This window comes from Harpia harpyja, chromosome 2 (assembly GCF_026419915.1).
Source record: "Harpia harpyja isolate bHarHar1 chromosome 2, bHarHar1 primary haplotype, whole genome shotgun sequence".
Classification (NCBI taxonomy): Eukaryota; Metazoa; Chordata; class Aves; order Accipitriformes; family Accipitridae; genus Harpia; species Harpia harpyja.
Genome location: NC_068941.1, coordinates 27,809,285 through 27,824,944, shown reverse-complemented (window position 1 = coordinate 27,824,944; position 15,660 = coordinate 27,809,285). Strand labels below are relative to the sequence as shown.

The 15,660-nt window shown below is 43.7% G+C and overlaps 1 protein-coding gene across 22 annotated transcripts in view; it reads right to left on the bottom strand.

Annotated features, from left to right (window-relative positions):
- The window catches only part of ADGRL3 (adhesion G protein-coupled receptor L3), a 530,989-nt gene that overhangs the window by 21,726 nt on the left and 493,603 nt on the right, over positions 1–15,660 (bottom strand). For all 22 annotated transcript variants that reach the window (XM_052773946.1, XM_052773768.1, XM_052773863.1 and 19 more), the window contains 2 exons: positions 15,076–15,201; positions 12,328–12,424 (listed from right to left, as the gene is read on the bottom strand). In XM_052773946.1, the coding sequence (XP_052629906.1) occupies positions 12,328–12,424; positions 15,076–15,201 (223 nt within the window). The remainder of the gene's footprint in view (positions 1–12,327; positions 12,425–15,075; positions 15,202–15,660) is intronic.

The following is a 15,660-nucleotide window of genomic DNA, read 5'->3' as shown; positions in this document are numbered from 1 at the left end:
CTGTCTCCCAAAGCACCTGAGCCCAGCACACAGCCACTACTCTTCATTTGCTTTAGTCAGGGTGACTGCCTTCAACTCGGCTGCGTTGAAACACCTTCGATTCTGCTAGTCAAAGATACCCTACTGAAAGCAAATGCACTCCATTTCCATATTGTGCTATGTACATGTGGGAGCATGAATTTGGGGTTGGAAAAAAGATGGGGCTTCAAACCCAGAGGTTCACCTGGGCATCTCCTTGTTCAGCACGATGAGATCATCACAACCAGCAAACATATTTAACAGCAGAACTCACACCTCTACGAAAATATTCCCTACAACCACACTGGTATAACTACAGTCTCAAGTCTCCTTGTTTCCACTGATATTCAACCAAAGATTAAAGTTCAGCACAAAACACAGCTACCAGGCCAGCTCTGATATCCAAAACAACATTCAAATTCAGGTTTCTGGCAATGCCAGTGCTCAGTTCAAGGTTTCCTAATGCTGGATATCCTCAAGTGAAGGATTTACAGACTGTGAACATGAGGGGAAAGGAACAATGCTCTTACAGAAGGCAAATATTAGCTGGGTAACACACTGTTACTGTCCCTCTCACAGCATCAGGGATCCTCGTGATCCGAGTACCGAAGATCCAGCCTTTCTTACCAGGTTTAAAAGGCTATGAGAAGGCATGGCTTGTGCTCAGGGTGCAGGGGGAGATCTGGAGCGTTGCACTTTTCAGTTGCAAACTGAGAAAATCTGATAGGGAAATCAATCAGGACAAAGAAAATGAAAATCCCACAATTTTTACCATCACTGTAACCACACACAGAGGATTCAGATAGCTACAGTTAGCTGCTTTGTGTGCCTATGAAAGTAGCTATTATTTTAATGACATTATGCAACCAAATGGTATGTTTTTCTTCCCTTTCTAAGGTAGAAATTTATGTCCTTGATGCAGGACAACACTGAACGTAGAAATAATTTTTTGGAAGAGTTTGGTGTTATAACTGTAAGGGAAAACTGCACCTTGTTAAACACAAGTATGATTTATCCACTCACTGAGAGTGAAGGATGAAAATGATGATGACAAGCACATGTTGCCAGACTGTAGACTGCATCATTCAGGAACAAAATTCAAATAATTTCTTGTGGGCAGCTGGCTGACAAAGCCACACAAAGGCATTTACGTTAACTTGAATCATCTGCATGGTCTACCCAACAGGAAGGGAAATGGATCCAACTGCTCCTCCAGGCTTTCTGAAAAATAATGTCATTCAGCGTGGCTCTACCAGGCTGAAGCAGCTTGAGCAGGACTGCTTTAGCTGGGATGATCTCTCCACAGAGGTAACAACGCCCTTGTGTATCTTCTTTGGCTTCAGGTATTTTCAATTGCATGCCAAAATCAGCTCTACTCTTCCTACGTGCATTTTAGCAGTGCGGATACTCACTGGGGATGGGGAGATTTCCCCCACTGTCCAGCAGACATGCCAGAAGTGCAGTTTTGCTGAGAAAGGAGACCTAACCAGTTAACAAATTTCATCAGATGAACTAGTGAATCAGCTGAATGCTTCAAAAATGTTCATACAAAAATCAGTATTTTCCAAATGAAATGTTTTCATTTTTTGTTCCAAAAGAGTGGTTTGTATGAAAGCTGACTTTGACTTTTTCATATGATGTCATCTTTTCAGTAGAGTAGAAACAAAAATAAATAGCTTGGAAAAAGCACATCTGAGTCATAACAAAATGTTTCATTGCCTCTGACCCAGGAGTCCCCAAATGTAGTTTTCTTGGGCTTTTTTTGTTTGTTTTCAGAAGAAAGAAACAATAACAAAAGCGTGTACTGCTGTGGTTTTGGTCAACCTTAATCTTTCTGTTTTCTCCCCATTTTGACAACCATGCAGCTCCCTTCCTGCAGGGCTAGGCATGGTGCTGTACTCCTGCCCGCTCTGCCTCCTGAAGCACCCAGCTTATCTTGCTGTTCACAGCCACCATAAATCAAGTCCTCAACTTCTTGCACTTCATATATCTGACTTCAGAACCGCCCTGCAGAGACAAGCGACAGCCAGAGAGAATATGGACCATTCCCTGAAGGTACTGTGGTGCCTGAGCTATCCAGCAGCACAGTTTAGCCTGGACACCAAAGATGTGGTTAGAGATGAATCCTCTCTTAAGTGTCCATTAAAAAACTGCCACAACAACATATGGTGCCTTACCCTAACCGTAGTAAATAACTCATCTCCTTAACTCGAATGTTACTGAAATAGCCTCTCTGCACAGATTTCAGTTTGTAAATTCCGGCTGGTTCTGTATATCACTCAGCATTAACTTACTTATTCCACTTTACTCCCGGGGAAAGAAAATACATTCAAAGTAGGTTTGTAGGACTCAAAGCTCTAGTCGTCTTTGTGACTTTCCTTACCAGCATTCAGTAGTGTCCTTTTCTGCATTACAGGCAGAGTTTTCAAGCATTTAAGGAATCCTGGTCTTCCATGTGTTCACTTGCAATTTATTCCAATGAAGAATGCAATTATGAAAAGTGAAATCACACATATTTGCTGGAAGTCAACAGGTATTTTCAGCATTTTTCCTGGTTCCCTCCAACAAATGCTCTGACGTTTAGATTTATCGAGCTGTGTTCTTATAATAGCCAACAGGATTCAGTTAATAAACTTCAATAAACCTCCCTATTAAATTTCTCTCAAATAGGTTTGTTGTCACTTGCAGCATCTAATCTATTCATTGAGAAGCTATTAATACTGACTGCAGTGAAATGGAGTTTCAGCAAATGAGGTTGTTAAGCTCTGGGCCATCTTCTGCCAAATGAAACATCCCATTCTTTGCCCCTTTTTTTCCTTCCTTTCTTCTGCAACAATTTCAAATGACAAACCTCTGCTGGATTATAATCTGCAGGCCATGATAGAAATGCACAGCTAGTCTACATCAATTTATAAACATCTGCCCACTTGCTGATTTCTTTCTCAACTGCCTGGAGCAGAAATGTTGTCCCAGGATGGGACATTTCTTTTTATCACCACTACCCCTTCCAAGGGTTTATACCTCATTGTACCTTGACTATACAAACATGCATTATCCCTAATTGTTCCTGCTTATGCTTATTTCTCACTAGGCCTGAGCTCTTACCAAAGATGTGCAGAGAGCCCTGCCTATGGTGGAAATTGGACCATACTTATAGGAATCTATATAAGCAGCCACGCTTTCTTCCTTCCTCCTTCACAGTCATCATATTAAGATTGCTTTGCAGCAATACTCTGCTGGATCTAATACTCCCTAAAGCCTGCTCTGATTTCAGAAATTGCCTTGCCCTTACTTTTCCTCTTTAAATCTGATCCACCTAATGACTGAACTTCCAATTATATGGCTGTCAATCCTAAAATCAAAGCCAGTTCATAATATCTCCCAAAGGAAGAATGTCACGTCACTCACTGAAATCACTGCAATAAATCTCAGCTAACTCAGTCCCAGGCAGCAGAGAGGCAAAATAAACCAGAAGACAATCGGCAGTGGGTTTCATTTTGCATGTAGGCAGAAATAGGAGTTAAATTCCCTAAGTTTTGATTCCTGATGCAGAAAATCATAATTTTCCTGGCATAATATGTATGGCTGATTGAAAAAAAAAAAAAAAAAGAAGAGGAGGAAAAAAAACCCAAAACAGTAGAGGCAATTTGCCAGTCCAAAAGAATGCCGAGTTTCCCTTACAAACAGAAAATACTCCTCTGCTGTCATATACCAGGAATTTCTCTCTACTTCATATGTGATTATCAGGATGGGTCGCTTTGGGGCCAGATGCTGACATTTAGCCAAACCAACAGTCACTTAACAGGGTTGCAGAGATTTATGGCTTGCAAACAGCAATCCCTCCTGGCTGATTCGGTGCAACTGCACGTGGACTACTCCCTCCAAATATGTCCTCCATCTGGATGTGTGTAGTTTGTAAGGGTTACAAGAGGCAACAGAATAAGCAGAAGGGCATGGGGGATGAAACCAAAGAGCTTCATCAGGAAATCGCCAGCGGTGGTCAGATGGGGAAGTAAAGGAACAGCTTCCTATGCTGGGTAAAATGGAAATTTCAAAGTCCTGTTATAAATCAACCATGCTATTTCTTTTGCAGGCTCTCCCTGGTGTTGTGAGCACTGCTACAAGCATCCACGGTGATGGGACAGCAAGCACTCTTGAGCACTGATCCTCCTGGTGAAGAGCAGAAGCCACAGTGCTCGAGAAACTGTGGCTGGATGAGATACTAGAAAACAGCCCACAGGTTTGCTCTGGATTAGCAGAGAGATGCCGCCAGGGACTGTCACCCTGCTTCTCGCCCCTTGATTTCCACAAAACAGCCAGGGGACACTTACACACCTCTGAAAACCATTACCCCCTTCTCAAGTGGCAGCCTGGACTGGAAAGGAATAGAAACTGAACATGTAACTGTACTCCAGAGGCAGGAGGACAGTGGCATTGCAGTTGCTGTTCGTGGCTGAACCAGAGGCCTCCAGGCTCCAGGACTGATGAATCCCTTGAAACAAAGACTAAATTTCCCAGGACTGAGGGCTTTGCTAGCCACTGGGAAGGGAGATGCTCAAGGGCAAGGATCGCAACAGCCCTCAGGTTCATGCAGCCCCTTGCCCCTGCTGACTCAGCAACGGTGAGCAAGGACAGTGTTAAGCACTGACACCTCTCAGCACTCTGCAAAAAGGATAGGCTCTGGGGAAAAGTGCTGTGTCTTAGACCTGAAGCAAGGATGACCAAGAAATGAGATTTGCACACTGGCAGATGATGGTCTCTGAATGGTCACAGAGGCTGCTGACCCTACCAGGGTCATCCTGGGCTCAACTTCGAGAAGTCCTCTGCATTTACCTCCAGAACACCCTGAGCATCACTGAAAATGGAGCACAAAGCACTTAAACCATCTCCACTGGGAGCTCAGATTTAAACAGATGCACCTCTTGCTCCATACCACATCCCCAGTCACACAGTGATGGCACTCACAGGAGCAAAGTGTCTGCAGGGGACAGACACTTTTCTTTAGTCCAATTATTTTTGAACTGCTCAGTGCTCAGAAAAAAAAAAAAAAGAATGCAAAGTATTTTTATACCCAGGAATATTTTGGTGACTTCCCTCTAAGCATCTGCAGATGCATTTATGACCAAGGAAAGCAACCACAGGCACCTTGGACATCTGCACTGAACCTGCCTACCCCAGTGCCACAACAGGAACAAGAATAAAAGAAAAAAAAGTGATCTGGCAAGCTTGAAAACATGTTTAAAAATTGCAGTGGTCATCACTAACTCTGCCTGCCAACTTGCGTGTTCGTACAGCTACTACCTGCTGATTTAAAATGAAAAAACCCCTACAGCATAAAACCATCTCTGTGAAAGATATGACATGAAAACTGACTGACTTCACAGGAGAAACTGGGGCACTGTTTGCTGCCAACTGTAAAAAGAAAACAAATGGAAAGAAAACAGAGAAAGTATTTATTCTCTAATATTTTTAAGCCACAAGAAGAGCCATTGGTGTTACTCAGAGCAAGTAAGAAGTGTTTAGACAGACTGTGATAGATCAGTTGATGGCGCCCTCTGAATATCCTGTCAAGATGAGTAGAGGCGTTTCCACATCTCCCAGAGCTTGGCTGCTTGCTATTTGTTTTATATGCAATATAAATTCAGCAGAAATCTGACTGTCACGCCGGTCACATCAATCCATCAAGGAGCGAACGAGCATCTTGAGAAAGACTGACGCATGACAACAGTAGCGCTTCCATGGTCCAAATTTCCACCCGCTCTCCGCTTTATCTAGGCATCGGCAGCAAAAGGTCAGCGTTGCAAATGGGCTACAATGAGCAGCAATTGTTCTTTGAAGTGTACCATGAATGGGGTTTGAGACACCCAGGGGAATCTTGATTTTCCATTTTGCTCTTTCCTTTTCCTTCCCTTTTTCTCCTCATCTGCTTGTCTCTCCTTTTAATCACACGAAACTCTACCCTGTTTTCACTGCTGTATTGCCAAGTTATGTCCAGACCATGACACCCACCAGCCCTGCAGACAGCTAAACCAAAGAATCTTCATCTTGCAACACTGAGACACATCCAGCAGCCCCCATCTCTGAGCAGAAAGGGAAGATTTGGGGAGAGAGACCCAAACCTGACTCACTGCAGTGCCCCACCGCTAACACACAGCTCCCATCTTCTGGAGTGAGTCTCCTATAGAGAGGAAGAATTTCACCTTCTACTGTGTTTTCTATATAACTGCTTCTTAAAAATGCAGGATAATATGGCCACCTGAAGATAATTTAAAACTTCACCCACCCTCCCTGCAACACATACAGTCGTCCCTGCTGAGTTAACAGTGCAGATACGATTTCAGCCTGCAAATCACAGCTTAATTATATTTTTGGGTGGGTGGGAGGAATTTGATGGGAGATTTCATTTAGGAAACAATCAGGTCTCGGTTGGGTTAGAAATCAGGATATTAATGTTCTTCATTTTAATTTTCCTCTCTGACTCAGATTCCCACTGTTTGAATTTGAGCTCAATTTGTTCTGTTCATTATGAAGAAATCCACATGAATTTGACATTAAACTGATTATCTCTGAAAACAGTAGCAATAATTTTCCGTTTTCCTGTGTACATTTCAGATTAAGTCTTTGTGGTTGATATAAAAACGCAGGGGAGAAATAATAAAGCAAAGGGAAATCAAGTATTTATTCTGGAGCGCTACTTAGAAGCTGAGATGTGCAATGACACTTATGCATTTGGGAAGAAAAAGTAAGGGGCAGGGACAAACAATACCCTCATTTCCATTTCCCGTTCCAGCCCATTTGCGTGGGAACAAACAGGGAGTGAATATGGCTTTCCTAGCCAGGAATAATATCTGGCATGCCAATACTGGGGATCTTAGGGATTTGTGATGACTGTTTGATGGAGTTTGCTGGCAAGGGTGTGCTCCCTCATGAATGGACCCTTAGGGCCACAAGGATGAATTCATGTTTAAGATTCACCATCCTGCAGCTGCCAGAGGTCATGGGGTCCAATCCTGCACCAGCTGTCAGGGTCCTGATGACTCCAATAGGCCTTAGTGGCCCTGATGAGACCCACTGGGGACCCACACCCGCTGCTCAGCCCTGGGCACCCAGTCCTTGCCTTGTGTCTGTCTCCTGGCTGGACCTTGGACCCGGGTTGTAGCCCAGTTTCCAGCCCTGTCTCTGTCAATACCTTCTGCTGCTCTGGGCTGGACCCTGGACCTAGTTGATCCCCTCACCTTGTCCAGAGCTGTGGATGGACCCTGCTACCAGCACCCAGCTCTGCCTGCTGCCTTAAGCCCCTGGAGGACCATGCCCTGTCAGTGAGGGCATGGCTTGTGCTTGATTCTCCCTCACCTCCCAGCTCTTCTCCCTCATGAAACAGCTCTGCTCTTACAGCTCCCTGATGTTTCTTGTCCTTCAGACAAGTGGAGCAGCAATGTAGACCTCCAAGAAATCCCTCCAGGAGACCTCTGTGGAGGAGGGTGGTCGGGCTGGTGTACAGTGCTTTGGGGGTGAAGGGATATAAAGTATATATGCATATAGCCAAAATACAAGAGGTGCACATACTCCTGTTTGTATAGCAAGATGGTTATTGGAATAAACTATTAAACTTGCTGTCTAGGTTGTAAGCCGAGACTCAGAGCATTACAGCGGGAGTACAGCACTTGACCCAATGCAACAGACTTCTGGAGTAGTTTCTATTTTCAAAGAAATCTGGTGGCTTTACCCCTACCCTATTTATTTCCCCAAAGAGGGAAAAACCATTAAGATACAGTAAGCATTTGCCACAACTGAAGATATAATTCCCCTTATCTGCTAACTTGAATGGATACACATAGCTCCATCAGTGCCTTTTCCTATAACAAAGCACTGCCTCATACCAGTGACAAACTCCGTCCCTGATGCTTTCGAGCCTCACCAAAACAAGGAACACTCCTTTCTTTAACAGATAACTCCAATTTTTTCTCTGGAAAAAAAAAATATCCCCCCCCCCCCCCCCCCCCAGCTTGAAAACCTGAAGGGTAACAAAGTATTGTATAGTTCAGGATGTTTTTTTTTTCTCTCCCAGCTGTGTCATATCCAAAGAGAGACAGTAACTACTGTATTACCTCTCACCTAAGACATGGATAAAAATAGGCTGGAGTCGCATGGCTGTTTCATGCTAAACAGACCTGTCCCTCAAGCTCCTGAGGTGGCCACTTGGATGTATCCAAAGTTCAGGCCCGTGCTGTACCATCAGAGCCCAGCAGCGCTCATGCTTACAGTGGTTCCCTGCAATCTAATCCTCTTGCCATCAGCACCATGCTGATTTCCCTTGCTGGCTCCATCCATGGGTACAGCACAGGCCCATGATTAGATTACCAAAGCACAAGTACAGCAGACTTGGAATAACAGTAATGCTCTTAATTGCTTCTAATCTCTAGCTCTTTTTAAAAACTGTCCTTAGCCCAAGTACCAACAAATCTGCTGTTACAACCAAGCAGCCATCTGCTCCACTTTCTCCTTATGAAGCTCAACACAAAGGAAAACTCTGTTGCTTTTCCTTCATACCTTCTACTTTCAAGCCTTCAAAGTAGTAAGTTTTAGCAAACAGTCCATCCTACATGCACCCCTTTTGGTCCAGTTTTTCAGCATTGCATCCAAGTGCCTGTAACAAGACCACTTACACCAAACACCCTACAGGCAAAGGGAGACTTCCGTTTTCTACTCACAAGGTAATCAGCTTGGTTCAGATTTTACAGCCCTGCAAGTTTTCAGCACTGGGAAAAGAAATGTAGAGCACAGGGTGGAGGTGAAACAGATGGCAGAGCAATCCAGCCAGACTCATGGTGGGAAAAATTGGGCAAGGTTGCAGAGTGGGAGTGCAAGGAGCAGGAATTCCCCTGGATCCTGAAACAGACTCCATGACCATGGGGTGGACTGGCATGCTCTTCATTTGACAGTGGAAGAGGAAATCCACGGCCAGTTTCTGTTCCCTTCCTCCTGATTTCAGTGGCATAACAACCCCAAATCCACACCATTACTAATCCATAACGAGCAGCAAGGGGAAAAGAAGCCTGAAACATTTTGAACTAATCTGTAATTAGATGTTACCTTCAGGAAATATCTGAAATGGTTGTGTATATCTTAGGAGTCAAAAGTGAGTATAGCTTTCATTACAGAATGCATTACGTCAGGCAAGTTTGGGGTTATGCCTGAAATTCCTGGTATGATAAATGAGAATAAGAAAAATAACATTATGGCCCATTACTTTGCAGGGGAGGGTAGGAGATAAGAGAGGATCTGGAGCTGAAAAAAGCCATAAGCAATGTGGTATCTGCTAAATCAGAAGAAGACAGTTACATGTCTAAAGAAGGGATGCACTAACACAGACACCATATTCCAGACTGATGCCCAGGAGCTTCATGGAGGAAGAAGAGGGGATGGTATGGTATAGAGAGATGCCTGTCATCATACAGGAATATGGACAGCTAGAGCAGTCTTGCCTGGGATGTTATCAAGCTGCAGGGGACTGCAAGTACTGTGAATGTGATCAGGGAAAAAAAAGGCTTAAAGGAGAAAGTACCCCAGTTGGAGGATGTCTCCCTGCTTTCTGCTCCCATGACAGAAACATGAAAACTCAGCACTGGTCCAGGACATGGAGCAGTGGAGTCAGGCCAGGACCTGGAGGATGGGGTGATTCTGGGGAGAAAGGATCATTTTCTCCCTGTTTTAGAAAGGGGTCTGCTGTCTGCAGGCTCTGGGAAAAAAATACCAGCACACAAAGAATGTTTAATTCGGGATAGCACAGATACTTTCATGCAAAAGGTCTCTAGGCTGGGAGGGCTGGAGAGGGACTTCTGAACAGGTATGCGAGCCTGTTGTATCAACCTCTGGCAGGGAAAGCTACTAACCATATAATTCAAGGCTCGCACTTGACTCCTCTGAGCTTTTATTGCACACTTGTAAATAAAACATTAATGAAACAGCTCCTTTAAAGCTTGATATATATTAAAATATTAAGAGGAAGACAAGAACTGTGAAAACCGCATTGCCCCACTGGTCTGTTCAGGCTGCAGCTCTCTCTGGAGAGATTGAAGAAACATCTTATGCTCTATGCAAAGCCCTATGACCACAAATGTTTCTTTTCAGCTGGAATAAACAGGATAAAGTGTGAAATATCTGGGGCCCCATGCAGTTCGGGTTACTGTTGATGTCAGGTGTATTTTCCTAGCAGAAGTGACCACCCACTGCTTTGGAGATACTAACTCCCAAAGAAATGTTTTAACCTCCATTTTGCAGATACTTCTGTCTATGAGAAAAGAAAAAAAACAACAACAAATACTGTGCCTGCCTGTGTGAAAAAGAGAAAAACAACAACAAATACTGTGCCTGCCTGTGTGAAAAAGAGGGAGGATGCCCCGTATAATAGTACAACTTATTCAAGTCAGTTAAGTGTCCCACCTAAAAAGTTTCCCTTCCAAGACAGTTATCAGCCTGCTTCTGTAGTCAGTGGAGAGATTCAGGCCCTTCGGGTGATTCATCTCATCCAATGTTACACAAGGAAAATAGCTGGATGAAATCTGCTTTGAAGATGCCTCCCTTGACAGTTCATTTCCCAACTGACCTTTAAATAACAGGCACATCTAGTAACAGGCTCTCGCCACACTGAGATGAAGATTGCCCACTTGAAACCGCTTCATAGCTTTCCCAATTTATGGTCATACTCCCTTCTTTGCATGGAAAAAAACCCCCTGAACTGAAAAAGGAGAGATGCCTTTCTTTCGCTGACAAGCCCAGAAGATCCCGTTTACTAAAGCATTGCCCTTTGTAGCCTTGGCTGCATCGGAGAGGAAGTCAACTTCCACGCTAACTAAAGCAGTGAGCGTTTCATGCACAACACACTTTGGTTTGCAGCCGAGATGGAGCGACGGATGGCCAAGGGAAACAGCAGTTCTTGCTGTAACCTTTGTGCGACAACCGATCGCCCTGTAAATTAGCCCTGGAGAAGCCTGGCTGTAGCTCTCCAGTCTTTGATGCAAAGCCAGAGAGAGACGTGAGGGCAATGCATGTGGATACATCAGGCATTTGCTGTAACGGCATCTTATAGCCGTCTTTATTAATGAACCTTCAGTGTAAAGTGAAAATATCCTGGCACAAAAACCACCAGAGTGGGTGGAGGGGGAAAAGTACATCTCCATGTTAACTACACTGTCTTCCCCTTTGCACTGATTTGGGTGATATATATAATGTTCAGAGAACTGAATCATATACCTCTAGTTCCCCAGCACTCAGTAGTCAATATTACTCACAGCACAGTCAAAATCCTTCAAGCCTATCCTCAGGCAAAACTCACCCTAAAATCAGTAGGAACTCTGGGTGAATAAAGACTGAATAAGAACCAAAGTCCCAACTCACTTATCAGTTGAGCTTTGCAGTCTAACCATCAGGACTGGAAATAACTTCTGATTTTCACCATCATGAGAGAACAGCTGGGCCCAGTAATCCCAATTCTACCCCCTCTTAATTCCAGCATCAACTGGGCAGATAGACAAAACAGAATTTGGCATCTGGTTGCTCAAGGCTAAGCCATAAAGTAATTGTACTGGAAGAGAAAGAAACCACTCTCTGAGGCTCTTTTTCTGGTATACCCTTACCATCATTTTCCTGCAACTCCCTGAAAAAGACTTTTTTTTAAAAAAGCTGTTCAGATTTCCTCCTGTGCCAGGCACCACATTTTGTTTGGCATATACGTTTCTGATAGCCTTTCCTCCGCAGATGTCTATAAAGTTCACATCAGTCAGTTCTTCAAACTAGGTATATTAACATCAACGCAGACAATTTTGTTCCAAGCACAGTTTTTTCTTACGCCTATGTTCTGCTGTTCCTTTTTGCTTCTGTAAAGATGACAGTATTGCTACATACCCAGGACAATCAGGACTCCTGTGATGCTTAACACAGGCTGTACAGTGCCATAACGGCCCATTTTCACCATCAGCAAATGACGCCTGATACCACAGCAGCTTCTGGCACTAGCAGTTTGCTGAGGGAAAAGGGAGATTTCTTTTCAACTTCATTTCATTTATCTTTTTTGCTTTTCCTAACTCCCTTCCAGAAATGACAATTCTGGAAAATGCATGTGTAAAAATAAAGAAAGAAAAGGAAAAAAGGGCAACAACCATCACAAAACCTCCTCCCACTTATCATTGTAACATTTCTTATGTGGGAGTCCAGTGCCGTTCAAGGGGAGGGGGGAAGGAAAGGGGCAACACATTTCAGACTCCTTAAAGCCATCACAAGTTAGAGATATGAAAAACAGTTTATAATTACCTCTGTTGAGTGAAGCTGAACTGTTTATATCTCCAGTAATAAAGGAGGACTCGGACTGCTTTCGAACTGTGTCATTCCACATCCTACGAATCCGGCTCTGAAGAGGGATTGAACCACAGCAGGTAATGAATTTTTAGCAGCTGCAGATAGGTTTCTTTGTGGCTCACTAAAGATGGCTATTGGTATGTCTAGCTCAGGATGAGACTTGTTTCTAGCCAACTGTAAGCAAGCGGTTGCTGTTTTGCTATAACCCGCCTCGTGCATGCCAGACCCTGCCTGCCTAACTTCGTAACACAAATGCCAATCTCAAAGAAGTAGTGCACAATAGGATTGCTTACATCTTAATTAAAAAAAGCAATAGAAGTCACATACAAGAGAAACCCAGACCTGTGCGAGCTACAGATTTACCAATACAGCACCAAATAATGGAAAAATAACTTACACACAGAAGCACGCATGCTTCCCGTACTATCTGAGGTAGCCTGGATCTTTCTTACTTTTTGTGAAGTGTAACAGAAGCCTTGATCTGTGTCTTGGTGTCCCTGAATGAACAGAAGCATTCTATAGCTACTATCCATCTTGGGGAATATTGGGGGGAAAAAAAAATCCCCCCCAAATGAACGAACTCTGTTCCCCTACTGAAAAATCTGTGATGGTTTTGCCATCTGTGGTATAGCTTCTGTTGCTGGGGAAAAAGTTTCTTGAATATGTTGCCTTCTGTTTTGTTTCTCAAATATGCTGTGGAGTATCTACCTCTGTTGCTTTTATGACACTGTCTCGCTCCTCCCCAACTAGACCTTGCAAAAGATCAAAAAATCAGCCAATACGCATCTTGCGAGCAGTTCAGCCACAATCCATGTATGAAGATGACTGGGGAACCCAGGTGTCCAGGGGAAACTCCCTCACCTCACGTCTCAGAGTATGATGAACGTTTCCCACAGCTGCGTAAAAGTGGTGCTAGGCAGTGTGGGGGATCAGGAAGGCTGGTTCCCACTGTGACAGACCATGTTTTTCCTAATTGCTAAAAATCCAGTGCTTCCTGTAGCGGGATCTTAGCCATGTGAGATCTTCCAGGGCTTGCTCATGTGGTCACAGCTGAAAAGGGCCTCCTAGTCTACTTACTAACTATGTAGTAATGGGATCTCCTTATCATGCATTAGCCCTCTATAAATGGAAGCACAATGTGACATGAAGCCCATGCACTTTTACAGCAATTATTTTTCACCTGGGCACTTAATCCATTGTATTTCTCTGACATGATCCATTGTGGATTAATTATTCTGCTTCCTAAGTGCTTTTCAGAGAAAAAAAGGATCTTAGGAATTTTCTTCCTTGTGGACTTCTCCATTCGAAAGTTAGGAGTCAGATGCTTTCAACAACTCTGATCTCCATCCGCTCTCCATCAGCTGTGTGAGGTTTTTCCTGCCTACGATAGGTCTCAGGCACTTCCATCCTTCCAAGGACAAGCTTCTGCAGGCAAAATAATCTTCCTTTGTACCTCAAACCTTGCCTGCCCTGAGGAGACTGCTGCCAGGAGACTCAGTTCACCCTCAAAAGGGATTGTTTTCTTGTGCTGAGACTGCCAAGAGGAAGGGCCCATTAAAGTCAACTCTTCGCAGAGAGAAGGGCATCTACCCAGTAGCCAACTTATGTAAAACCAAAGGCTTTCAAATCAGGCACTTAAGTGTTGCTGGATATAGTGAGTTTTGGACATTATTGATTACTGTGGGATTTGATGGCCTACTGGAGAGAGTCTCCATATTCTATTGCTGTTATTTGCCCTGCATAACATCCAGACCTATGTAAATGCCAAAGTGGAGCTCTTGGATGACATCTTGGAAACCGTTGAAAATAAGTAATAATTTGCTCCAAGACATAAATCGCAAATTAGGTTTTCCTGGGAGGTTATAAACTGTTACTCACTGCATGTCTTTCATAATTTAATAGTGGAACTGTCATGTATAATTACTTCCATTAGTAATACTGAATAAATTTGTGTTTGGTTTCTATTGATTAAGAAGTAAGCTTCTTCATTTTATGAACTGTTCATCCATAAATCTGCATCTGTACGTACAACTTAGCTTCAAAATTGGTAAGTGCACAAACTACACAAAACCTGAATTTTCAGGTGACCAAAGCGTAACAAATCCGGTAACTTAATAAGATAACCTGACCCCAATGGATTCTCCTAAGAGGTCTATAACCTAAGGCAAATCGAGTGAGGCAAGGAATTGATCAAACCACCGAATGCCAGAAAGCAAGCCCTTTCACTGTGAAGGCTATTGCAAGACTCTTCCAGTCTTTTTTTAGCAAGAAAAATACTTGGTTGTTATAGCACCATTCCTATACATGGCAATTGCGGTGACAACAACCTTCAGCTCATGATTAAAGGACATACTAGGATGCAGCATAGCTGACAAAATGCTCCCAGCTCCTGACTCCCATTGAGAGCAAGCAGGACAGCTCAGGTGATGACCACCCACCTGTCTCTGAAACACAAATTTGGGCTTTTTATTCTCATCACAAGTATTTAGAAAGTTCTTGGAGAGGCACTAATTGCCGCCACATCCCAAGGGAAGCCACCATGTTGAATTCAGATCCATGAGGGAGGGAAATCTCTGTGGGTGCACTGGGGAGAGCCCTCAGGCAGCTCCTTGGGCCAAGAGGAGCTTCCCTCCCAGGATAGTCATGAAGGGGGTTGGCACAACAGTGCAAAGCACTGGGACATGGACAAGAAGCATGGGTTACCTGTGAGCCTGTGGAATATCTTCCAGGTGTCCGTGACCCCGAGGTTTTTCCTGAGCCAATAGAGCTCTCTGTACTTTTCCCACTACAGCAATGTGTGCGCAGGCATTTTCCATACTCTTTACGTACCTAGCCAAGGAAAGAGCAACACCAGTTAGCAGGCAGCTCCTTCTCCAACCCACCGCCTTCTGATTTTCAACACAGCCCCTGATTTTTCCTCAGTGGTTCATTAAAACGATAGCTGTTGCAGTACACAGGGAAGAAGCCTATTACACCTTGCAGCTGAATACTCTTGATACGTGAGCTCACCATTTATGATGGTGTAAGGGACTGCTTTTATGCAGCAAAGCTGCTCGTTGACACCAGTCGGTTGTAGCTTCCTCTGAGGCACATCAAAGGAGCACAGGAGAAACTACAGATACACTATTTATGACTGAAAATTAATATCCTCATAGATTTGATATAAACTAGCATATTGGCTCATGAAGGTACTAAAAGTTATTGCTTCTGGCAGGGGACTAAGAAGAAAAATTCCAAAAGAAAAATATAAGAGCTATTGATTTTTTAATTTTTTTTTTAATTATTTCT